The following is a 25,936-nucleotide window of genomic DNA, read 5'->3' as shown; positions in this document are numbered from 1 at the left end:
GGGGTGTGCATTTTGGCAGGAGACCCACTGGTGATGCTGGGCTCTTCAAGAGCACCTGCTTTGTGGCCAGGGGTCCGCTTGTGCCATTGTTGGTTGACTTGGTGAAGCTTCTCTGCTGTGAAATTACCTTTCTCCCTTTGTAAATCAGGGTGTTGTGGGGAGGCATTCTGAGACTGTGTAAATATCTCATTCTTCTTCAAACTTTGAATTTCTTTTGTTACATATTTATCTTATTTACATATGAGTCATTGTGACCTCATGTTTTCCTGTTGTATTCAGTGGGCTAAGATCTATTACTTTCATTACTTTTCTGATGCTCAGATTGTCCCAAGCTGGCCTCTGTGTCGCTCTGACACAACCCCATTATTGAGTATGTCCTCACTTTCTGGCACAAGATTTTTCTAGACTCACCTGTTCTTACCCTGCCCTTTGAGGAGCCTGGTTTCTTTGAGTGGAGAATGGTATTTAGAAAACCAGGGCTGGGCATGGGGTGTACTCCCCTCTGTTGGGACATTGCTGCTTCTGCGTCCTTTCAGTAGACAGAAAGTGTGTGTGTGTGTGTGTGTGTGTGTGTGTGTGTGTGTGTGTGTGTGTGTGTATGCGCGCGCGCACACGTACATTCATACACATGCACACATTTGCATATATTTGTTTCCATATCTCTCTGTATATGAAGAATGAGTTCACACCAGTCCTTCCAATTTCAGTCTGGTCCTTCATGGTGCATCCACGTGTTCCCTTTTCATATTTGTTGCTTCCCTCTCTGACGGTGAGAAAGCTGCCTCCCATTATCCATGAGGTATTTGCTCAAATCAGTTTCCCTTTGTCTCTTCCCTCACCCCCACACAGGCTCTAATACCACTTCCCATGTGTCAGACTCCATCCCTGGGCCACTGCGCTGTCCCCACCTGCGCCTGCCTACTTGGTCCTTGGCTGAGTTATTCAGCAGGGAAGAAGAAAAGGAAGAGTTACAACTCTTTTTAATAGTGTTTTTCGCTTCATGTTTCTATTTTCTGTGCTCATCTTACACTGGTTGCCACGTACCTGCTTGCCACTAGGTGGTGAAGGTGCTCACCAGGTTTGTGGTACGAGTGAGCCAGGAAGGATCTCTCCTAGACACGGGTGAATAGGGGATTTAGGTAAGGGACGGTGCAGTCCTTGCCTTTAAAGCCCCAGTAGAGGAGTCAGTGGGGACTGGTCATCTTTAAAACAAACTGGCTAAGGACGCAGTCTTTTGACCCCATGTGCCCATGTCATCATTCCCCAGCCACTGTCCCTTGCTGGTATTTTTGTTTCCCTTAGAGCAAATTTCTGATTTGAAGCCCTCTTACTCTGGGATTGGGAAACCATAGACATGTCAGTTAGTATCTGTTGGCATATTTTTATGAGCCATAGGTCTTTGAAAAGAGTATCTTCCTAGAACGCAAACTTTAGGTCACCTTTAAAGGACACAGCAGGTCAACCAGATCTGAAAAAACAGGGAGGTGTCTCCTTGTTCCTGTCATTTCCAACTTTATCATTTGGCCCCATGGGATTTTTCTCCCTGAGGGCATCTTCTTTCATCAGGAGCCTGCTGGGTTCACTACTGTGGCCCTTTTCTGGAAGGAGTCATGATCTTTAAATTACTAAACCAATTATCTCAGCTGGCCACCACCCTTCATTATGGAAATCTCTCTCACTGACTTTGGGGGTTTTTGACTTCCCCCTTCTTCTGCCCTGAGTGATGCCCTCCCAGCTCTGGTGCTCATCCTGAACTTCCCACATTCTGAACTCGGCTCCTGCCAGTTTCCAGACCAGCTTTTTTGGTAGCTTTCTTCATCTCAGGAGCAGATGCCACTAGGGTTTGGGGAAGAGGCCTTGTGTTGCCCTTGACGACTCACTTGCACGCCGCCACATCTGGTTGTCAGCAGATTCTGTCAGTTCTACCTTCACATCCTCAATGTGACTACATTGATTGTCTTTCCTGCCCCACCCTGACCCAAGCCGCCATCTTTATGGACCTTCCAGTTGGTCTACTGCTTCTGCTGTGACCCCTTCCACACAGCAGCCAGAGTGAGCCAGTTAATGTGCAGGCCCGTTGGGGTTGCTACTCTGCCCAGCGCCTGCCCTCCCTCCCTCCCTTCACAGGGAGAACTGAGGCCCCTCCTCTGGCCTGCCCACTGCCTCCCCAGGTCTCTCTCATCTCACCTGCGAGTTGCCTTCACTGTGCTCCGGCCACTCTGCTTCTTTGCCTTTCTGGACGCCCCAGGCGCGCTCCTTACCTTAGGACTTTGTCCTTGACTTCCCTAGCGCCTGCAGTACTCCTCCTGGAGGGCTCAGTGAGCCTCCTGCTTCCAGCGGTTCTCGCTCTGCTCAAAGTCCCTTCTCAGAGGCCTGGGCAGCACTCTCTGCAAACTCCACCCTTCCCCTGGCCTGTGAGTCCCCTTCTTTCTTTTTCGCTTCTTTCCAAATACAGCGTTTATCACTACTAAATACCATAAGCCTTATCTTGGATATCACCTATCTCCCTGCCCTGGAAGGGCAGCTCCTTGCAGAGATCTCCATCGTATTCTGTTCTCTGCTGTGTTCCTGCCTCCTGGAACAGCTGTGGCTGTGTGCTGGGTGAGTGGGTGAGCAAAGTTTGGTCAGCAGTCCCACCTGGCTGTGTATTATCTCTGCGCAGTTCACTCCCATTGGGTGAAGAGGGTCTGTTTTTCCAGTTTTTTGCTGGAGTTCTGCTCAAACTCTTACCTGCTTGAGGTCCTTGTCCCCTGCTTTCTTTCATCCTCCAGACTGGCATCTCGTTGCCTCCCTCCTCACACAGGCGACTTAGTGACACTGTGCACACTCTGCATTTTCTGTCTGTGACGCAGCCCTGCTCAGGATGCCCCCCCCTTATTGCTCCTATTTCCACCCTTCCAGCCCTGTTGGCTCAGATGCCGCCAGAGCTGGCTGCCACCCCCTCTAGTACTGGGGCGCCTCTTTACAGCAGGGAGCATCCTGTCGCAGAAGGTCCCTGGCCCTGTGCATGTGCCCTGCTGCGTGCTCTTCACCTGCGCTTTGTCTGGCTGTTTGCAGTTTTGGCCCTCTGTCTTCTGGATCACGCCTGGAGGGCTGGGTCCCTCACTAACAGTCTATGTTTCCTCTGCAGCACCTGACACTGTCTTAACCTTGGTCAGCAGATCTAGAATTGTATGATTTAATGAGTAGAATGTCTTAATGTTATTGCAGTGTCCTATTTTCCGAAAACATAAAAAGTTTTATTTTTCTATTTGGGAGCGAACCGATTATACCTTAAGCACTTTTAAATTTAACTGCCCCCTAACCTTTTCTTTCTTTTTCAGTTACACAAAAGCTTGCCTTAATTGAGTGAAAGACTGATTTAAATCTTCTGACTAAAAGTTCATTTACTATAACACTAGAGCTCTCTTCACCAGTGACTAGTTTTATCTTCTTTGACCAGTAATATTTAAGTGAAGTACATGCTTCAGGTAATTGTATTCTTTGATACCCCATGCCGGCAAATATCAAGTATAAACCAAAGAAACTGGGGCCCATTCCCAAGCAGGTTACTATGAAAGATGTTGACATAGTTCCTGGTTCTCATTGTTTTTCTTCATGTTGATACAGAAATAACTTTAAAACATGTTTTGGAGGATAGCTGACATTGTATTGGTTTTAAGTGTATAGCATATTGATTAGGCACTTACATGTATTATAAAGTGCTTACCGTGATAAATGTAGTTACCATCTGTCACCAAAATTACTATAGTATCATTGGCTGTGGTCTCTACAATGTACTTTTCATCCCAGTGACTGATTTATTTCATAACTGGAAGTTTGTAGCTCTTGATCTTCTTCAGCTATTTCAGCCATCCCTCCACTCCTCTCCCCTTGGGAAACCTCCAGTTCTCTGTACTTATTAGTCTATTTCTGTTTTTTTTTTTTTGTTTGGCTTTTGTTTGCACATTTGTTTTGTTTTTTAGATGCACATGTAAGTGAAGTCATATGGTATTTGCCTTTCTCTGCCTGGCTTATTTCATTGAGCATAATGCCCTCTAGGTCCATCTGTGTTGTTGCAAATGGCAAGATTTCTTTCTTTTTTATGGTTGAGTAATATTCCATTGTGTATATGTGCGACATTTTCTTTATCCAGTGGATACTTGCGTTGTTTCCATATCTTGGCTGTTGTAACATGCTGCAATAAACAGGGGTGAATATACCTTTTCAAATAAGTGTTTATGTTTTCTTTGGGTAGCTAACCAAAAGTGGAATTACTGGATCAAATAGCATTTCTGTTTTTAATTTTTTGAGGAACCTGTACATTTCCACAGTGGCTGTACAAGTTCACATTCCCACCAACAGTGCACGAGGTGTTCCTTTTTCTCAACATCCTGGCCAACACTTTGTTATTTCTTGTCTTTTAGATAGTGGCCATTCTGACTAGTGTGAGGTGGTATCTCATAGTCGTTTTGGTTTGCATTTCCCTGATAATTAGTGATGTTCAGCATTTTTTCATGTGTCTGTTGGTCATCTGTATGTCTTCAGAAAAATGTCTACTCATGTCCTCTGCCCATTTTTATATCAGATTATTTTATTGTTCTGGTGTTATGTTATATGACTTCTTTATATATTTTGGATATTAACCCCTTGTCAGATAAATCATTTGCAAATATCTTCTCCCATTCAGAAGGCTGCCTTTTCGTTCTGTTGATGGTGTCCCTTGCTGTGCAGGAGGCTTTTGGTTTTATGTAGTCTCACTTGTTTATTTTTGTTCTTGTTTCCTTTGCCTGAGGACACATCCAGAAAATTGAGAAGATCAGTGTTTAAGAGTTTACTGGCTGTTTTCTTATAGGAGTTTCACAGTTTCAGATCTTATATTTAGTTCTTTAATCCATTTCAAGTTTATTTTTGTGTGTAGTATAAGACAGCAGTTCTGTTTCATTGTTTTGCATGTAGCTGTCCAGTTTTCCCAACACCACTTATTGACGAGACTCTTCCCCACTGTATATTTTTGCCTCTTTTGTCATAGATTAATTGACCATATAAGCAAGGGTTTATTTGAGGGCTGTCTACTCTGTTGCATTGATGTATGTGTCTGTTTTTGTACCAGTACCATACTCTTTTGATTACTGTAGCTTTGGGGTATAGCTTGAAATCAGGGAGTGTGATACCTCCAGCTTTGTTCTCTCTCAAGATTGCTTTGGCTATTTAGGGTCTTTTGTGGTGCCATACTAATTTCAGGATTATTTGTTTTAGTTCTGTGAAAAATGCCATCAGTATTTTGATAGGGATTGCAATGAATCTGTAGATTGCTTTGGGTAGTAGGGGCATCTTAACTATTAATTCTTCCCATGCGTGAGCATGGTATATCTTCTCATTGTGTCATCTTCAGTTTCTTTCATTACTGTATTATGGTTTTCATAGTACAAGTCTTATACATCCTTGATTAAATTTATTCCCAGGTATTTCATTATTTTTGAAGAACCTGAAACTGTAATGGGATTGTTTTCTTAATTTCTCTTTCTACTAGTTCATTAGTAGTGTATAGAAACAACATATTTCTGTATGATTTTTGTATCTTACAACTTTACTGAATTCATATATTAGTTCTAGTAGGTTTTTGGTGGTCTTTAGGTTTTTTTACATGTAGTATCATGTCATCTACAAATAGTGACAGTCTTACTTCTTACCAATGTGGATGCCTTTTATTTCTTTTTCTTTTCTGATTGCTGTGCCTAGGACTTAAAGTACTATGTTGAATTAAAGTGGTGAGAGTGGGCATCCTTGCCTTGTTCCTCATCTTAAAGGAAAAGCTTTCAGCTTTCACCGGTGAGTATGATGTTAGCTGTGGGTTGTCATATATGCCCTTTATTATGTCGAGGTTTGTCTTGTTTTGGTATCAAGAAATGCTGGCTTTTTAGAATGAGTTTGAAAGTTTCCTTCTTCAGTTTTTTGGAATAGTTTGAGAAGAATAGGTGTTACTTTTTAAAATGTTTGGTAGAATTCTGTGAAGCCATCTGGTCCGGGACATTTGTTTTGGGAGTTTTTTGATTACCAGTTCAATATTGTTACTGGTAATCAGTCTGTACAGATTTTCTATTTGTTTCAGTCTTGGAAGAGTCTATGTTTCTAGGAATTTACTCATTTCTTCTTGATTTTCCAGTTTGTTGGCATACAATTTTTTGTAGAATTCTCGTAATCCTTTGTATTTCTGTGATGTCAATTGTAACTTCCCTTTTGTATATGATTTTATTTGAGTCCTCTCTTTTTTCTTGGTGAGTCTGACTGAATCAGGTTTATCAGTTTTGCTTATTTATTCAAAGAACTAGCTTTTCATTTCATTAATCTTTTCTATCTATATATTTAGTCTACTTCATTAATTTCCTCTTTGATCTTTATTATTTCCTTCTACTAACTTTGGGCTTTGTTCTTCTTTTTCTAGTTTCTTTAGGTATAAGGCTAGATGTTTCTTGTTTCTTGAGGCAGGCCTTAGAACTTCCCTTTTAGAACTGTTTTTTCTGTGTCCCAAAGACTTTGAACGATTGTGTTTTCTGTTTTTGTCTGTCTCCACACATTTTTTTGATTTCCTCTTTGATTTCTTGGTTGACCATTGGTTGTTTAGTAGCATATTGTTTAGCCTGACACAGAAATTACTTTTAAAATTTCGTGGAACACATTCCACCAACTTCAGTCTCCAGTGCCAGAGATGGGCCCGCTTTTCTGGGTTTATCACCACAATCGAAAGTCCTATAAACTTTAAAATATTCTTTTGACACCCTCCCTATACTTTTATGAGTGTTTTCCTGTTTATAGAAGCACATGTGCATAGTTCCAGAGTCCACAAAGGCCTTGTTAGTCTAAAGCACCATTTTGACCAGAAGAATGGGTTTAATGACGTGGCCTGCCTCTCTCGGCAAGGGGCTAACTCCTTGTCCCGTGTGTTCTTTTTAGAGATAAGTAGCAGTACAGGGCCTACCGTGTTTCCGGGATCTGTCATTCCCCTGCTGGATTATTTATGCTCCTGGTGTGATCTCTACAACGGATTTTTCTGGGCATGCTGCAGCCAGCATTGCTTTTTTATTGCTTCTCTGTTTTTCATTGTGAAGAATGGTTCTTTTTCCTACAAGTCAGATTATTTTGAAAGATATTTATACCCACATGTGATTTAACTCTCAAATAACATTTCTTTAGCAAGCTTACCTCACAAACTTCTCCTGTTGCTTCCAGTAAAAAAATAATCTGGTTTTGTAACATTTATTAGCAGGTTAAATTTCTGTATGTTGAGGCTTCAGGTAAAATTGCATGACAGTAAAAACCCTTCTATGTTCTTTTCGTAGAATTGGTAGGAAATATCAAAATCTGGAAAGGCATACTTTGAATAATTTTAAAGCAGTGTCTCTTAAAGAAGATGTGTTACGAACATGATTTCTATGGACATCAGTTCATAGGTATTCATTTTACAGTAGAAAATAAAGATGTATACCAACCTTTTATCTGAAAAATGGGAGAACTTTATTGGGAGTTAAAGTGCTGATTGGGGAAGCACCCTAGGGAGGAAAGCTACAGATGACGGGAAATAGGGAATATGACCTAGAAGCAAAGCAAAGGTTCATGAGTGGACAGTCATTATTCCTCCTTCTCTTTGGCTGCTAGGATTCTCAGGACCAGTATGCTTACAATCCCTGGTGTTGTTTGTGGTCCTTATTTTTCTCATTTATTTTATCCTTTCTTATTTCTGAAGTTGCCTTAAAACTTTTATTTCCCTGAAAGAAGTGAGGAGTAACTAAATAAAAATGAAATAAGATGTTTTGTGATTGTGTCAAACATTCATTTTATCTTATAGCAGGGATGTTTTTTGACCTCTTATTCAGATTGCACATGTCTAAATCCCACTTGGCGCTGTCTCTGTGCTGTAATGTCTCCGTGTGCTTGTCTTGTTTTGTAGAGTGGCTCACAGAGTGAGTGCTCCTTCCTGCTGGACTTCAGTTCTGTGGTGCAAATGGAATATAGGACTCAGTTGTCTGGCCCAGAGTGAGAGGAGCCTGAGGTCCAAGATGGAGAAGAAACGAAGAAAGAAATGAGAGCCTCTGTTCAGGCCGACCACAAAAGGCCATGAAACTGCACTTTTATTTACGTTGGACAGACTGTAGAACAGCGGATCAGTAATGTTTCAGCGTTTAGCTGAAACAAAAATTAACTTATAATCAAGCAGGAAAAAAGTGTGATTTGAATTTATGCAATTTTATGATCACATTCACTTAAGACCATGAAGCTTGTCAACATCTGGCTGCTTCTGCTAGTGGTTTTGCTCCGTGGGAAGAAACATCTGGGTGACAGACTGGAAAAGAAATCTTTTGAAAAGGCCTCTTGCCCTGGCTGTTCCCACCTGACTGTGAAGGTGGAATTCTCCTCAACAGTTGTGGAATATGGTAATGGTATTATTTTGAATGTCAGGGATACCCACCCCACCATACATTTTTTTCAAACTTACTTTAAACATTAGCTTTTGCCAAAAAAACATTTGTCTTTTCTGTAATAAATTTCAAGTGGAGTGAGCGTGTAGTGCTTGGCTGCTAAGTTGGCTGAGGTTTGTTTTCCCAGCACAGTTAGCTGATGCGAAGCAAGGAAATCACACTGAGTCCATTTCCCTAAGACGCAAGTCTGCAGGGCAGATGCCAGTGTGGCTGGCGACGGGGAGTTCGAGGTGCCGCAGGTTACTCTGATGTTCACGCCAGGTGTGACTAACCAAGCAAAGCATCTTAAGTAATCTGCTCTAAATTGTGTTATTCTTTTCTGTAAAATAAAACTGAGCCTTCACTTCTCTGAATTCCTTTTTCCTGTTTGAAAAACTTACATACGTTTCTTTGCCATACATTCAAACTTCTGTTAATATTTGCTTTTTGATAAATAGCACAGATAACTGACGTGGAGTGAGGTGTTCTGTTTGGGGATTCATGCGGATCAGTTTAACTCACAGTTTTCACAACTGCTGCCCAGGGTATTTAAACCGGTTTTTTTGCTTACCATTTCCACTATAGGTTTTAAGATATGTAAGTTTTCTTCTCATGGGGAAATTTTAGATATTCTTTTGTTATGATGTACGTACATAAATTCTTATTTTTTATTTGTGGTTGTTGATTTCAGAATACATTGTGGCGTTCAATGGATACTTTACAGCAAAAGCTAGAAATTCATTTATTTCAAGTGCTCTGAAGAGCAGTGAAATCGACAATTGGAGAATTATACCTCGAAACAATCCATCCAGTGACTACCCTAGTGATTTTGAGGTGATTCAGATAAAAGAAAAACAGAAAGCAGGGCTGCTAACCCTTGAAGACCATCCCAACATCAAACGGGTGACGCCCCAACGCAAAGTCTTTCGCTCCCTCAAGTGCACTGAGTGTGAGTACCAGGGCCTCAGGCTGATCTCTGCGGGTTCCTGCTTCCCGCGGGCTTTGAGAGTGAACGTACATATCACACCTTAGGTGCTCTGCCACCCTCCCCGCCCCCAACCTGATTTGGAAAAATTTCAAACTGGCGGAATAGTTGAAAGATAGTACAGCAAGTGCCCACATCCCTTCATCTGGTTTCATCATTGTGAACACTTTCTTGTCAGGGATTCAAAAAACACAAAAGCGGCTTGGCACTGTCCTGGTAGGAAGAAGACCGGGAATCTGGGATGGAACTGATAGTGAGCTCCGTTTCTGGGAAGTGGTGCCCCCCAGCTCTGTGCAGAGCCGCCATACTGTGAGGCTGTGACCCTGACACGCTGAAACAAGACTCTTTGCTGTGGCATCTCCATGCACGTTTTGCTTCTGTCTGTCATTTTTCAAGGCACCTTGCAAGGGGTTGTTCTGTTCCATTTAATTTTGTTTTTAGTGAGCCTTCTCAGGGCTTGTGAAGTCGTAAGCTGTGCAGGTGTGAGGGTGGAGGAGTTTGTTCTCTTTTCAGCTGGAAGGCTTAGTCCTTCCTGCTTCTTTACAGTGTGTTCTTGTCAAGATTGAGTTTATTTTAAAGTAATAAATGGCATATTTATTACATAATAGTTTCCAAAGCATATGCATTACCATAGGAAAAGTCTTTTTTCCTGTTCTCATAAACTGGGGTAACAAATAACTAGTTCTGTTACATTTACTGGCATTACTTTCATTGGAAGAAAAAAGTTTTGCTTTTCTTCCTTTGTCTGTCATATACTACACCTGAGAACCTCTGAGGTTTAAAAAAACAGCCAAGGGAAAATGCTAACTAATTTGCATTGTGTGAGAATCCAGTTTGCGAGTCACCTTAGACATCAGGTGCCTGACTTGAGAGCTCTTTGGCCCAGATGTTCTGTTATACTTTTACTCTAACAAGCAGCAGCCTCAGAGCAGTCCAGGAAGAGAAAACAAATCAGACCTTGTACAGTTAGCCAAAAATGTACACTTGGCCTTTTTGTTTCATTTTATTTTTTATCTTAAAGACCTCTAGAATCAGAAATCTGGAGGTGCCTGATTTTACCACAGCAGTCCTCAAATCTCAGGGTCAGGCCTCCTTTCCATATACTTGTGGTTGTCGGACTCTGTGCTTGAGCCTGTACAGAAGGAAACAGTTTGCTTCTGACAGGCCAGATCTTTCTTGTTATTTGTGACCTTGTGTGGCAAACAGCTTTAAGTTTCAAGTTTTCTCATCCCCAAAATGGAGATAATACTACCTGCCTCATACAGCTCTTACGAGGTAAAAGAGTGTATATGAAGAGAGCTTCGCAGCACTTAGGATGTTGACAGTAGACATTGACTATTGCTGATTTCTGTGGTGTTACTATTATTTGCTTCATTTGGGGCTGAAACCTGTCTCCCTCTGGATCCTGTCCCTGGCTGTATCCGTGGGCCTTAAGGCAGAGATGACTAGTTTTTCTATAAGACATTATGTAAAGGTGTTTGGAAGATATCCATGGTGTCCCCCTTGACAGACTCTTCTCTCCAGGAAAGTGAAAACCTCCAGTTCCTTCAACAGGTACTCTTAAGACTTAATTTCAAGTCCCCTTGTCATTTGATTACTTTCCTTTCAATCCTCTCCAGTTTTTCTAACTTCCTCTTAGAGCACAGCCCAGCACTGAATTCAGTGCCTCAGGTATAGTCTGGTCTGCCTCAGATGAGGTGGACCAGACCCTCCCTCCCTTGTTCTAAATATCATTCTCCACTGAGCCCCTCCAGGCCTGTCCCTTGCACTTGACTTAAAGAACAGACTCAACACAGGAAGTTCAGTGCAGCATGATTTCAGTTAGACTGTGCAGATAATTGCTAAATGCAGATATTTCCTCAGGTCCCTATCCTTTCATAGACATAGCCTGTAAGACAAGAATAAAAATGATAGTAATTTGCTTTAGAGACAGAACTTTATTAGTCTTTACAGATTTGTTTTTCTTAAAACTGATTTGAAATATGATTTTTCTTCAGTGTAACATAATCTTTGAATAGTAAAGGGACAACTTTGGTGGTATTTCTTTTGCTTTTTCCTCTATTTTTAAAGAAGTAAGGTATTTACAGATAATAAATTCATGCTTTCTAGTGCACAGTTCATCCAGTTTTGATAAGAGTAAGGTCAGGTATTCACCAGCAAACTCAAAATATAACAGTTCATCGCCTTCGGAATCCCCCCAACTCCTTCATAGTTTTTTTTGCTTTTAAAAAGGTGACCCTCTAGTCAATAAGCACATTGCAGAAATCGAGCAATATACAGTGAGGAGAAGGTCCCGTTGATGTTCAGCCAGACGTGGGGTAGTGGGACAACATGTCTTTTCTGTTGGAGAAATCCAGTGTTGTAAACTTCACGACTGGTTAGTGGCCATTTTCTTTTTTTTCCCCTTCTGGTTCAGTGAGAACAAGTTGCTGATGCAGAATTGGACATTTCTTCAGTTTTAGTATCATGATTGCCTTTATTTCTTTAAAAGTGGTCCTTTTACCAGTCTTTCTGTGCCTTACATTGGAGCTAAATGGTGTCCTGTAAAGCATAACCACCTTGAGGAAGCCCCGCTGGCAAAGGCAGACAGTCCCACTTTCTGTCAAGCAGGATCTCAGAGGGCAGCCCTGCCTGTTCATAATGTTGTCTCCCCACCGGGTATCATGACATGGGGCTTTCCCTCTCCTGACCTTCCTCTCCTTGGCTCTAGCTGACCCCGTGGTGCCCTGTAATGGAACCCGATGGAGCCAGAAGTGGCAGTCGTCCCGTCCCCTGCGAAGAGCCAGCCTCTCCCTGGGCTCTGGGTTCTGGCATGCTACAGGAAGACACTCGAGTAGACGGTTGCTGAGAGCCATCCCGCGCCAGGTCGCCCAGACGCTGCAGGCAGATGTGCTGTGGCAGATGGGCTATACAGGTGTGTGCTGTGAGCCTGGGCGCAGTGGAGGCCCAGTGTCCGTGGAGTCTCCCTCTCTCCAGTGCCCAGTGCTGGAGCCAGGTGGCCGCGGGCATCCGCCCTCACTGTTGTTTGGGCTGGACACATTCAGCTGCCTGTAGTCCTTGACTCCTGTTGTGCTGGGCATCTGTTTCTTTGGCTTTTCTAATTGTTAGGTCTTGTTCCCCTTTTGTGTCTTATTTTTCTGTATCGTTGCTAAGGTGAGAAGGGGTAGACTGTGGAGCATTTCTCTCCTGTCGGCTTATTTGGGCAAACACAGCACTGCTTGCAGCCAGAGCCCGCTCGCCATCCAGCGAAGTCGCGGTTACTCAGAGAATGAGAGCAAATCCGAAAATGGTTACCGTGATAGGCAATAACACAAAAATGAGTTTGCCACTCGAGTGTGGTGCTCTGCATGCAGAACGGCTACATGCTAGACTGATGCACTTGGTCCTTGTGTCAGAACAGGAAACAGTAGTAATGACCAACCATATCCTGTGAAATAAAACTCAGGACCAGTACGATTTTTCCCTTACTGTTTCATCTACCCTAGTTTGTCTAGGTGTCTGTACTTACTTCTCCAAAACTTGGAGACCTTCTCCATTGATTTCCTCTGCCTCCCACCCTTCAGAATGTTTGATACACTGAAACTTTAACACCAGGGAGACTGACATTTTATGGAAATGATTGCCACCCCTTGGTTTTATCTTTTTAGGGTGAGACCTCCTTCATGAAACAAATTTTTTAATCATCAGGAAAGCATTTTTCATTCCCCCAAACCAAATGGTTTTCAATTTTATGTGTGCATTTTTAAAAAGTAAGCAATATGTTTTGATAATTATCTCAGTATATTTGATTATTTAGTACAGTATTGATACATAAACACAACTTCTATACCAGAAAGACATTACCTTCATTATGTGTTAGCTGTTAAGTAATACAAGTGTTTTGTATTTTTCCTGCATGTTTTGCAGGATTTCTTGATCTGACATCAATTTTATTTCACATTGGTGCTGATGGCTTGGGCCAGTATCTGAAATAGACTCATTAATTATAGAAAAGTATTAAGGACAGTGGTTTCACTGAAAGTGTGATTACCCCCATGTGTTGTTGATAGCCCCTCCACAGAGCTGTTATGACTGAGCAGCATTTGAGTACAGTCCCCATCCTCATCAGGAACAGACAAGCTTCCCTCCGTCCTGGAGGTGTGTTCTTCGTGGATGCTCATAGCCCTAGAGGCCTCTCTCAGGCTACGAGGGGATGGAGGCCTGGGGGACATCACCGGGAGAAAATGAGTCCCCGGTGGGAGAGTGGGAGGGGTGGTTTGGAGGGGCATCCTGAGAGAGTCTCGATCTATGCTCAAGTTGAGCAGCAGATGTTGCCTCACCCGCTGTCCCCTCTTCTTGGTCTCAGCTCGTCCAGGGTCCCCGGGGCATTGGACCTGAGTTGTGTGTCCTGGCAGGCTTTGGCTTTCCGTGGTCTATCATTCTTTTTGGGTCCCAAGGAGGAATGTACTTCATAGACAACAACCCAAAAGGAGGCCTTCTGTGAACATGATTATGCTTACCTCCTTTTGGATAAGGTGCTAACGTGAGGGTTGCCGTTTTTGACACTGGGCTGAGTGAGAAGCATCCACACTTCAAAAATGTGAAGGAGAGAACCAACTGGACCAACGAGCGCACGCTGGACGATGGTGGGTTCCGCACAGGCTGTGGGTGTGAGAAACACCCCTGGTCTCCGTGGGCTTCGTGCCACCTCCAGTCCTCTTTTCTGTGGTTTGGAGTATATTTTCTTGTGTGCTACTGATTAAGTAGTCCACGTACAATGGTTTTTAGACAAACCCAAGTTTTTATTGCACCTATTGGCAGAGAGACCTAAGTGCCTCAGAGGGTGTTGGGAAGCAGCGTTTGAGGAGGGGGTGCCTTGCAGAGGGGCACTTGTTCTCCGTCTTGGAGAGAGCTGGAGCGCTGGACCTGTGGAGGAGCAGGGGCGTGGGGCTCAGGGGGCAGGACAGTGGCCGCAGCTGAAATTCTTGGTCTGGGATGAGGAGGGTAAGTCGTTTGAATCGATGGTTTGAAATGTGGGTGTTGGTGCCCATTATCAGCTGTGTTCTGTGGCTTTCCTTCCTTGTGGACACAGGGCTGGGCCATGGCACCTTCGTGGCAGGTGTGATAGCCAGCATGAGGGAATGCCAGGGCTTCGCTCCAGATGCGGAACTTCACATTTTCAGGGTCTTCACCAATAGCCAGGTGGGTGTTTTGAGGACCCCTGAAACTTAAGGATTGATACTGAAATGTAAAAAGGAAGAACTCTAGAAGGCACTCATTCCTTTAGAAGCAGTGCGAGTCAGCGGGCTGGCTCAGCACATGCAGCCCCTCCACCGTCCCTGTGTGGCTGGGCTCTCCTACCACCCCCGCATGGGCTTCACTTGACCCTGGAGGCCGCACTCCCAAGTCACTGAGCACAGCAATTCCTTGACTTCCCATTTCTTCCTCCCCATCGGGCTTGCCCAGGGCTCTTGTATCCCCAAGTCTCAGACACATTTCTTACACTTTCTTCATGAGAATAATCATGTGGGTGTGTTTTGCCCCCCTACTGGGCCGTGACTGCCTGAGGGTCACTGGTGTGTCCCAGCTCCTTGCCTCTGGTGCCATGGGTTTCTAAGCTTGTTCCTCACTCTTCACATGGAAACTAGTCATAGGAGAGGGAGGGTCCTATGTTTATTTACTTTGAAATTTTAATTTTTGTATAGATAATACATATTTCAAAAGTATCTAAAGGAACACAGGGAGAATCCTCCCAGCCCCGTCCCCATCAGGCAGCCGTCTGCCTTCCTCCCCACGTCTCCCATGTGATAGTTTTCTAGTTTCTTTTGTCCCTCCTCCTAGAATTTCTTTGGCATATATAAGCAAATATAAATATGTAGTCTTATTTTAAAAGCCTTTAAAAAATAGAATTCTTAATTATTACAGTGATCCTATTTCCAGTTTAAGTTTAATCTTGTTTTTCATAAAAACATCTAAGCTGTGATATGTAAAGTAATTTAACTTCTATCAGGAAACAGGAGGAATTGAACATCAGAGAAATAGTTCTGTGAAATACCTTTTAGTGATGCCATTTATCCTTTGGTCTATTTAGGAATAAAGAATACTCTACAAATGCATTGAACTATTTAGAAACATTCAATAGAAGCATTTTAGGGTAAACCATTTTATAAGAGGGGCAGCTAGACATCTGGTGTTTTACCTAGAGGGGCACACTAATGTCAGGAGCTGTACCTTAGGTGGGGGTGGGGGGGGTCAGCTGCCCTCAGAACATAGCCCTCCCTGGGGTCAGCTCTGGAGGCTGAGGATTTATGGTGTGGTGTGCTAGTTTATATTTCAGGGCAGGTTCTTGGGATTTACTTCTGAAATTTAAGTTAGTACTTCATGCTGCTAAGCGTCTATACTCTTGAAAATAGAAACTGTGTTGTAGCACTAAGGGACTGTTTTGAAATGAACCAGGTATCCTACACCTCTTGGTTCCTGGATGCCTTCAATTATGCCATCTTAAAGAAGATGGACGTGCTGAACCTCAGCATCGGAGGCCCCGACTTCATGGACCATCCCTTCGTCGACAAGGTTGGTTGCTCTGCACAGAAGGATGTGTGTTTGGTGACAGCACCTGTTCTTTCACGTGCTTCATCTCCTGTGTGCGAGGCGACTGCTTTGTGAGGCTGGGCAGACGACGATGGGGACTTTGGTGACTGCATCAGGAGCAGCACACGGGGCCTTGTCGATGCCTTCTCGTTGAAGCACAGAGCCCATCATGGCCGAGCGTCCCCCAGAAGCCAGGGTCTGCCTGGCTCACTGCCTCATCCTAGAGCCAGGATATTACAGGCCCTAAGCAGGCTTGTCAACAGACACCCTGCTTATAATAGCTAGTGTTACATTTTCAGGGGGATCTCTTCTTTAAGACTAATTAATCTTAGAAGTTGTTTTGGACAGTTATATGTTGATAATTTAAAAGTGGCACGCTGTCGTAAATAAATGTGTGCTGATTTTGTAGGTGTGGGAATTAACGGCCAACAATGTGATCATGGTTTCCGCTATTGGCAATGACGGTCCTCTTTACGGGTGAGTATCCCCATGGGGATGACCTTAGAAGTGTTTTTTTCTGTGAAAGAGCTGCAAAGCTGTTGCCTATCTCTGTATCTATCTGTACCTGTTGATACCTAGTTAATTTATGGAGTTTGCAACATACAAAAAAACAGTGTAATGAACCTCTGGTTACCCATCGCCTACTTTAGCAGTTGTCAGTTCAAGGCCAATCTTGTTTCTGTTTGTTTGTTTATTTTTTTGTCAGTGACAATTTGGAGGTATAAAGTTTTTATTGTACTTTTTTTCTCTGCCAAAATCAGTCAAGGAAGTAAATCTGTTAGAGATGATATGTGGATTCCGCAGTATTTATTGAGACCCACTCTGTACAAGCAGAGGGCTGAAGATGTAGATAAGACGAGGTGCTGCCTGCCTCCTTTTTAGGAAAGATGAGATACAAACACAACAAAACTAGCTCAGGGGAGAAAGTGCAGGGTGGTGTAATGGAGTCAGATGGTGCTTTGAGGTTTGCTGAGGGGGATCAGGGAAGCAGAATGGTGCTGGGTTGTGAACTAAAGCAGCGTGAGGGGCAAATGTGAGCTTATTCAGAGTTGGGGGCACGGGGCTTGCCTTGAGTGGGGATATCAGAAACCGGAGAAGTGGCAAATGGGAGGAATATATAAAGCGCAGGCGAGAACCTGGTGAGATCACCTAGTCACTGAATCACAGGCAGTAAACTTCCTACCAACAGCTCTGGCTGTTACTCTTTAGGTCCTGGACATAAGTGACCTTGTGCTGAACCCTTCGTGGTAGGATGCTCTTCAGCCCCCTTTACTGGGTGCCCAGGATATGTGCATTTTGGTGCTGTGACCAACAGTGACCACAAAAGAAAAGAGAAAATACAGAGTCTGCCCTTGCTGCACCGTAATTCATTAGAGGGAGAGTCGAGCACGTGCATTCCCTCCCACATGCATGAGTCTCTGGGGCCCATGGCGTGGATGTGCGCTCTGCCTTCAGGAACACTCACTGCATCTTGCGGTGCCAACCCAGGAGCACATGCTGGGGAGGCAGCGGTCTCAGGGACTGGCTTATTCAGAGTCAGGGCCTAGGATCAGGCTGAATAGGAAACGACTGTCATTATAGATCAGAAGCCGTGAATCTTGGCAGCCATGTTTCCACCCTAATAGTGTGTCAGTCAGTGATCCTGCCTCCTTGGGAGGGGCCTGGGGTTCTAGCAAAGTATGTTGTGACTCGTGGGTGTAAGTGGCAGAAACACCCTAACTGTAGCTCTGCTGGGAAAAGCAGCAGTGGCTTGGTGATCTTCCCGGGGTTCCTTGTCTGCCCTTTCAAATAGCCCTCCTGCTTGCCCCCTCTCCCGTGTACAGCATCCCCACTCAGGCCCAGCCCTCATCAGTTCAGAGGCACCAGGCTGTGCGTGGGTTTCATAGCTGTCTTCCTGCCTGGGCAGCATTGGGTTGTGGGAAGAGTGCAGAAGTGAAGCCAGGCAGCCCCACGAGGGCTGTGGGACCTGTGGTCCTGAGCCTCCACTTCCCTGCCTGTCTCGGGAGGGTGAGGCTGCCTGCACTTCTGTGCCCGGAGGAAGCAGTCAGTGGAGAGGAAGCACGCAGGTGCCAGGTGGCAACTGCTTCTTTCCTTTGTTCTGCGCTTCTCCTCTTAAGGCGATTTCCTTATTCAGGAATCTACAGTGGATCATTATTGCCTGATCAAATTCAGATTTTTCTTCTTGGTTTTCAAGATCCTCAACATACCAACCTGGAGTTGGCAAACTTTCTGTAAAGGATCAGATAGTAAATATTTTAGGCTTTGCAGGCCATATGGTGTGTTCGTTTCAACTACTCAGCTGCGCTTGTAGTGTGAATGCAGCCTCGGCTGTGTGTGAACCAGTGGGTGTGGCTGTGGTCTAGGAGAAGGATCTACAGAGACAGGTGTGGGCCTGTTGTGGCCCATGGCCATCGTTTGCCAGCTGCAGCCTGCAGCTATTGGCCCAGCTGTTGTATCCTCTGCCCTGTGCACATCCTCCTCACATCTAGTCTCCTGGGTCTCCTGTGGTAACAGTGTTTACCTCCTCCTCTACCACCTGTTCCTGCTGCTGGCCCTCCCAGCCTGCCTGCTCTGGGGAGCACCCACCTCTCTTACCAGCTCTTCCACTGCAGTTCTGATTGCTTTGCCACACGAGTCAGCTTCTGAAATCTGCGGCCTCTCTGGGCAGTCACATGCAGTGGCTCCTGTCAAAGCATTTTTCATCTTCAGTGGGTTAGAGGAGAGTCCTGGAAAGCACGGCCCTGCATCCAAGCATCCAAACCGGGTCTGCCCATAGAGTCCCACAGAGGGCTGGCACCTGCCAGCTACTTGGCAGTGCGGGAATAGCTTGTGCCGTTACAAGGCACTGCCTGGGCATCACATAGGGTTAGTCAGACAGCGGTGACATGCTCAGATTGTGGAGCCATTTATCACAAGCCTCACACCACCAGTCCTGCAGATAATGCTCCCATCCCCAGATGTACGCCCTGCTGCGAGCTCTCTGGGGTCCTGCACCCCTGATACACTTAGACTTCATGGTGCTGGGGAGTCTGCAGTTTCAGCTTCCCTCCTTTTCCGCAACAAAGATTTCTTATGCTTTCCCTTATGTTTTAAGGGTTTGAAACACACTTAAGTATTATAGGGACTGACAGGTGGAGGGTGGGAAAGTGGCATTTTTTGTGTGTTAACTTCAGTGGGAAGTTTTGTCAGTAACTTCTATACTAATCTCTGATCCTTGATTTCATAGAAATTTATGACTTTCCAGCATTAGCCAATAAGAAACAGTCACTTTGGTGCCTCTGAACAACCACCTAGTAGCATGTTGGGCCAGTGAGCTAAGAAGGCAGTTTGGGGGTGACTCATTGTTGTTTAACATAGTTGGTTTAAAAGCACACGTTCTAGAATCTTGCTACAATATCACTGAAGTCACTTGAAATCATTTTGTGATCATCGAATTGTCAGTTTTTTCTGTTACACAGCCGTAATAGATAAAGCTCAGAAATGCAATTTTAAGGCTTGGCATTTTCTACTTTCAAATAGTTCAGCTTCTTCCTGACTTTACAGCAGAAGCGTTAGAGTATCGTTCTTCATTCACTGTAACTTCTTGGCAGAGCTAGTGCACCTGAGGCATTGAAGAGAATCGTGTAGTTGTCTTTGGCGTCTGCCAGAGGGCTCACAGTGATGGCATGAGGCAACCCCACTGAGGGCTCATGATCACGGTCGTGGGTCAGCCCCACAGTGCCCATGAGGGTGGTAGCACACCCTACAAAAGACTACTGAGAACTGCCACCTCTTGGCGAGGCAGAGGTCCCTGTGAGTGCCACTTGCTTCCTGGAGAATGTGGGATGTGGCTAGGGAGGCCCTGCGGGTGCACCTGGAGCAGCCTGAGAGTGAGGGTGTGTGAGTAGGCGATGAGCCCTGACAGTGTTAAGTATTATGAAGTTCAGAGAAAGGGGTGAGAGACCAGGGAGTCTTGGGCCAGAGTACCCCAAGTTAGCAGGAGAGGAAGGAGGAGCGGGTGCTCCAGGAACGAGGGAGTGGCCCGGGCGAGCGTGAAGGCAGCAGTGAGCAGCCCTTGCACGGGGCGGACAGACAGCCGGCCGTGAGGAGCCGCACAGCTGCGCGTACCTGCTCGCAGGAGGGCCTGGGACCTCTCAGACTGTTCTGGGAGTATTTGCCTGTATTTGAATTACTTGTTTAAAGTGATTTCTCTGCCTTTGTGTTTGTGCCTCAATTTAGCACCCTGAACAACCCTGCTGATCAGATGGATGTGGTTGGCGTGGGCGGCATTGACTTTGAGGATAACATCGCCCGCTTCTCTTCAAGGGGAATGACGACCTGGGTAGGCTTTTCGTCATTAGTCAGATGTTCCTCACGGAACCACTGGAGGAAGAGCCTGGGGTGTATTTCCACATGTGTAGAAGCGCCGTGGCGCTCACATGTGGAACAGCCTTGAGGACGCCTGCTGGACTGCGGTGCGCTGGGCAGCCCTGGGGTCTCAGTGGTGCTCCCCAGTTCCACTTCTTAATTTATTCTGAGTAAGTCACTCTTCTGGTCAGCTGGATTCATGCCCACTGCCCTAACCAGTAGGAAGGTGAGCAGCCCTCGTCGGTGTTGGTGGGGTGATTCTTCGGCCTTCAGAAGCAAGAGAAGACAGCGAGAATGGCTGAGTGCCACCTCTGCTACCAGGGAAATCGCGGAGTCAGCTAGACATAATTGAAGTGTCTCGAGCAAGTTAATTCATTCAGCTGCCTGGGGTTTAATATGCAAAATCCATCTTCCTTTATCCATCAGAACAGCATTAGATTCAAAATTAGATGCTCCCCGGGGCAGCACTTGGGTACCCTGACCTGCCCCTCTCGGCCCTGGAACCAGATCACCTCTCAGGACCCATGGTGTCATGTCTGGCATTTTGATAAATGATCCTGCATAATCGGCACAGCTGCAGTTGGGGGTACCTTCCGTAACCTCAGTGTCCCCCAAATGGATCCAGCATCCATTTATGTTGGATTCATAGGAAAGCCTTTTTCCACTTCAGATTGGTATACTTTTTTCTTAGAGTGTGAGATCCTACTGTAATTCTCATTTTGCCCCAATTGCCAGGAAATTTAAGAGAATGCTTAGCCAAAATCTTACCTCAAGTTACTTGCACAGTTAGAATTACCATTCTAAGTGGTTTCACCTAACCCCCTAGCAAAAATTAAAAAAAAACAAAAACACTTTTATTTTTTATTTTCTGATTTTTCTGACATATTTCTAATTTTTAAATTATCTAGAGATAAAACAGTTTCCAGTTTCTAGTCTTGCATGTTAGCAGAGTTTAAAATATTTACTTTCTAATTGATGGCATTACTGTTATACTGGTTATAAAATATACCAACAATAATTTTATTTTCTGCATTGTCATTTAAGCTTGTTTTCTTAATAAGTAAACATTATAGTAAATGTCAGCCTAAAACCATTCCCTCACTGAAGTTATGCTGCATTTAAATAACCTATATTTCTCTTTGGGTCTCACTCATTCCTAATTACATGGAGCGGTGTGCCTCGGGTGCTGTGATGGACACCAGGCTGCTTTCACCCACAGGAGCTGCCAGGAGGCTATGGCCGGGTGAAACCTGACATTGTCACCTACGGTGCAGGAGTGAGGGGCTCCGGTGTGAAGGGGGGGTGCCGGGCCCTCTCAGGGACCAGCGTGGCTTCTCCAGTGGTCGCCGGTGCGGTCACCTTGCTTGTAAGGTGAGTGTTGCTCAGCAGAGAGAAGGTGGTGCCAGCAGACCAGGAGCTGAGTTGCTTGCCGCTGAGTAGGTGTGAGAGTTCAGGAGCATGTCACACACCTTGCTCCGTCTTTATTTCTATCTCCATGGAAGAGGTCAAGTCCCTTCTCTTATAGAGGATTCTTGTGAGTTAGGTGGTGTACGTGTGAACACACTGCACCGCAGACTCTAACTGTAAAGCACATTGCGGAGGCACAGTACCTCTTAACTATTTTTTGGTTTGAGTTCTGTTTCTGTTTTGGTATGTTTTGTTTAAAGACTTTATTTTTTTAAGAGCAGTTTTAGGTTCACAGCAAAATTGAGGAGTGCACAGAGATGCCCCTGCGCCTCGTGCCCCCATTCGTTTGTCTTTAATATACCATTTTTGCAGCACAGTTGTACTTGTCACATCCAAACAAGTGTGTGTATCAGGTAAGGAACAGAAAGTGAGGTGTGCTTCCCTGGGGAGTCAGCCCTTAACGGCCGTTAGCTGAGGAGCTGTCAAGCCAGGCGGTGGGCCTGTTTCTCTGTGTAGTTTGTTTTTTCTCTTGGTCTCATTGAGTCCCATTTATAGTCAGAATGGAGGTTAGTGACCGGCCCTTAATTTTGCAGATAGTGAGAAAAGAAAGTCCTCTAAGAGACTTGACCAGAATTGATCCTTATATGCTCTGTCTTAGTCAGATGAGCCATGGCGTCCTGTGTCTCTGCAGCTAATGCTTATTTTATATTTTCTCCCCAAATAACTCTTTCTGTCTAGGTGTGCTTTAGTTGAGCTTTTGTGTTGTGATGACAAAGTCAATTTAAGTTGATTTTAGTTTCTAGTGCCAGGGATTTTTTTTTATTAGTGATTTTTGATAAAGGTAGATATCTGCATCTTCCTTTTCCCATCCTTCCCTTATGATTCAGAGTGAAATTCTTGAAAATGTTTACACTGTCCAGAGCAGTCCCTGGAGAACAGCCATAGCCTTTAGAAACACTGTCTTTTTCTTCCAGTTTTCTCATCTCTGTGTTACATACACTGAAGAAAAGGACTGTGGAGTTCGCTGCCTCATTGAGGCTTTCATATTTGCCAGGAGGAGAGAATTTGGTTGGGGCTTCCATTTCCTGCCTTGTTGATAATGGAATCAGAAACATGGTGCGCTCCTCCACTCGCCCTGGCTCTGGGCAGGACTGGGGTTTCAGGCTCCGTGCCGTGCCCCTCAGATCCCTCCGTGTCCTGTAGCGCCCCTCAGCTTCCCACCCTGCCACCAGCTGTGAGGCACTGGAGCCTGACCTTTGATTTTGCTGTGTCAGCAGGAAGGGCTGAGCTTGTAGCCATTCTTTTATCCTGTCATTCAGACTCAATCCCACTTTACCTCCGCTTATTTCTCCTTATGTCAGATTTTGTATCTAGACCCATTAGAAAAACCTGCATACCTCCTAAGACCAGCCACCACCATAGAAAATATTCAGGAGCTTAAGAGAATGTTTCTTTTTCGCTTACTGGATTTTCTCCCCTGCATTTAGGGGTTAAGATTTACTTGTATTTATACACAGATAGACAAAAATGAATGTTTTAATGCTCATGTTCTTGAGCAGTTGGTAATGCCTAAGTGTTGCTAAGTTCCTAGCCAACCAGAGCTGTGTGTTGGGGTTGGTCCAGATGCATTCTGATGATGAAGCTCTCAGGGTGGCCTGTGGTCTGCCTGGCTCTACTGGGCTTTATCCACATGGGCACCCAAACAGAGGCAGGTGGAGGCGGTGGCTTCACTCCAGTGCTGTGCCTCCAGCCCGTGTCACGTCCCACGCCACTCCCTCGCCAGGACACCTGTGCTCCTTTCCTTCGCCTACCAGGTGTCCCCTTCCTTTTGCCAGCAGGCTTCCCCTCCCCTGAGAAGCCAGTAACTCTTAACCTATCTTGCCTCCAGCAGCCTCTAAGGTCTCTTTAGTTTTGAGTTACTGGAAGAATGTGTTGCTGATAAATTTGGTATGAAGAGACATTAGCTCCATGGAGCACTGCTCACATGAGCTGTGCGGAGGGCTGGTAGGCGGTCAGTCCTGAGGCGGCTGCAGGAATGAGCGCACATTCCTTCTCATCTCGCACAGACTGTACCAACGAAGCTCCCAGGAGGTACACAATGAAGGCAGGTCATATGTTTGCGCATCCATGGGTTCCGGGTAGTCTTCTTTTCATTCTTTAACTGAGGAAAAATGAGTAAATACTTGCTTTTCCCCCCAGCACAGTCCAGAAGCGTGAGCTGATAAATCCGGCCAGTATGAAGCAGGCCCTGATTGCATCAGCCCGGCGGCTTCCTGGTGTCAATATGTTTGAACAAGGTCACGGCAAGCTGGATCTGCTCAGAGCCTATCAGATCCTCAACAGCTACAGACCACAGGCAAGGTCAGTGTGCCTCCCTTGGAATGGGCCTTTTTCTTCTTCACTGGGCTCCTTGGGTGTTTTTCCCTCTGCTCAAAATACTACAAAAACAGAAACCCGTCACTGACGGCACCACACTCGGCCTGCAAGGAGAGGGCGCTGCCCACGGCTGCCGCTGGGGCTTCTGCTGCCAAGACCTCACCTGCGTCCCTCTTCCTGATGTTCTGCTGTTCGTGATGTAAATGTTTTAAAATAATTCCCTATTTAAAAAAAAAAAGATTTTAAACAATTTTTCTATTTTCCTTTTACTCCTTAAAACTTTGTTTTCAAGTGATCTTAGGATTACAGAAATTTGAAGGAGTCTAGAAGTTGTCTTGGCCCAGCTTCCCCTAATGTGATACCTTAGCTGACAGTAACTCTGCTGTGAAGCCCGCCGGGGAGCACACTGGCCCTGCAGACCGCTCGCAGCCCGCCGGGCCCCCATGTGTGCTGCCCGGCGTGTGGCCAGGCCTCATGTGGGTCCCTTGTCATCTTGGCCTCCTCCAGCCTGTGGCTGTTTTGTCTGTCTGTTGTCATTTGTGACTCTGACTCCTTTGGCAGTGATGATTACTTATTTTGTAGCATATCTCTTGATGTGAATTTATCTGATGTTTTTGCACAATTATTTTGAGGTTGTGTATTTTTTTTTTTTTGAGAGGGCATCTCTCATATTTATTGATCAAATGGTTGTTAACAACAATAAAATTCTGTATAGGGGACTCAATGTACAATCATTAATCAACCCCAAGCCTAATTCTCAACAGTCTCCAATCCTCTGAAGCATAACGAACAAGTTCTTACATGGTGAACAAGTTCTTACATGGTGAACAGTGCAAGGGCAGTCATATCACAGGAACTTTCGGTTTTGATCACACATCATGAACTATAAACAATCAAGTCAGATATGATTATTCATTTGATTTTTTTTTTTTTGAGAGGGCATCTCTCATATTTTTTGATCAAATGGTTGTTAACAACAATAAAATTCTGTATAGGGGAGTCAATGCTCAATGTACAATCATTAATCCACCTCAAGCCTAATTCTCATCAGTCTCCAATCTTCTGAAGCATAACGAACAAGTGCTTACATGGTGAACAAGTTCTTACATAGTGAATAAGTTCTTACATGGTGAACAGTACAGGACAGTCATCACAGAAACTTTCGGTTTTGATCACACATTATGAACTATAAACAATCAGGTCAAATATGAATATTTGTTTGATTTTTATACTTGATTTATATGTGAATCCCACATTTCTCCCTTATTATTATTATTATTATTGTTATTATTATTTTTAATAAGATGCTGAAGTGGTAGGTAGATGCAAGATAAAGGTAGAAAACGTAGTTTAGTGCTGTAAGAGAGCAAATTTAGATGATCAGGTGTGTGCCTGTAGACTAAGTGTTAATCCAAGCTAGACAAGGGCAATAAAACATCCACGGATGCAGAAGATTTCTCTCAAAACAGAGGGGCTGAGGTTCTAAGCCTCACCTCTGTTGATCCCCAATTTCTCACCTGATGGCCCCCCTGCGACTGTGCCTGTCTTAGGTTGTTCCTCCCTTGAGGAATCTTACCCGTCTCTGGCTAACCAATCATCTTCCGGGGCCATACAGGGAAATGTTAAGTTGGTAAGTGAGAGAGAGGGAATATTGTTTGAAAAGGTTAGCTTTTTACTTCTTTGCAGATTTATGCCCTGTGGCTTTTATGCCCAGTATTTGTCTTGAGGTATCTTTACCACTTGGAAGAATTATGATACTCGGTAAATTCGATATGGGGCACGAATTCTATTTAAGGGTTGTAATTAGGAAGGAAGA

At 44.7% G+C, this 25,936-nt stretch overlaps 1 protein-coding gene across 4 annotated transcripts in view; it reads left to right on the top strand.

Moving 5' to 3' along the window:
• Window positions 1-25,936, top strand: part of MBTPS1 (membrane bound transcription factor peptidase, site 1) — a 51,921-nt gene that overhangs the window by 6,000 nt on the left and 19,985 nt on the right. For 3 of the 4 annotated variants that reach the window (XM_073225810.1, XM_073225807.1, XM_073225808.1), the window contains exons 2-11: window positions 7,928-8,411; window positions 9,127-9,384; window positions 12,131-12,334; window positions 13,935-14,045; window positions 14,492-14,601; window positions 15,856-15,972; window positions 16,400-16,467; window positions 20,209-20,311; window positions 21,557-21,708; window positions 23,944-24,105. In XM_073225810.1, the coding sequence (XP_073081911.1) occupies window positions 8,249-8,411; window positions 9,127-9,384; window positions 12,131-12,334; window positions 13,935-14,045; window positions 14,492-14,601; window positions 15,856-15,972; window positions 16,400-16,467; window positions 20,209-20,311; window positions 21,557-21,708; window positions 23,944-24,105 (1,448 nt within the window). In that variant the 5' untranslated portion in view covers window positions 7,928-8,248. Of the gene's footprint in view, window positions 1-3,323; window positions 3,471-7,927; window positions 8,412-9,126; window positions 9,385-12,130; window positions 12,335-13,934; window positions 14,046-14,491; window positions 14,602-15,855; window positions 15,973-16,399; window positions 16,468-20,208; window positions 20,312-21,556; window positions 21,709-23,943; window positions 24,106-25,936 lie in introns of all 4 variants that reach the window. The other variant, XM_073225809.1, reaches the window with a different exon arrangement.

Source organism: Manis javanica, chromosome 17 (assembly GCF_040802235.1).
Source record: "Manis javanica isolate MJ-LG chromosome 17, MJ_LKY, whole genome shotgun sequence".
NCBI lineage: Eukaryota > Metazoa > Chordata > Mammalia > Pholidota > Manidae > Manis > Manis javanica.
Note: the sequence above shows the minus strand (reverse complement) of the source record. Positions and strands in the feature narration are given on the sequence as shown.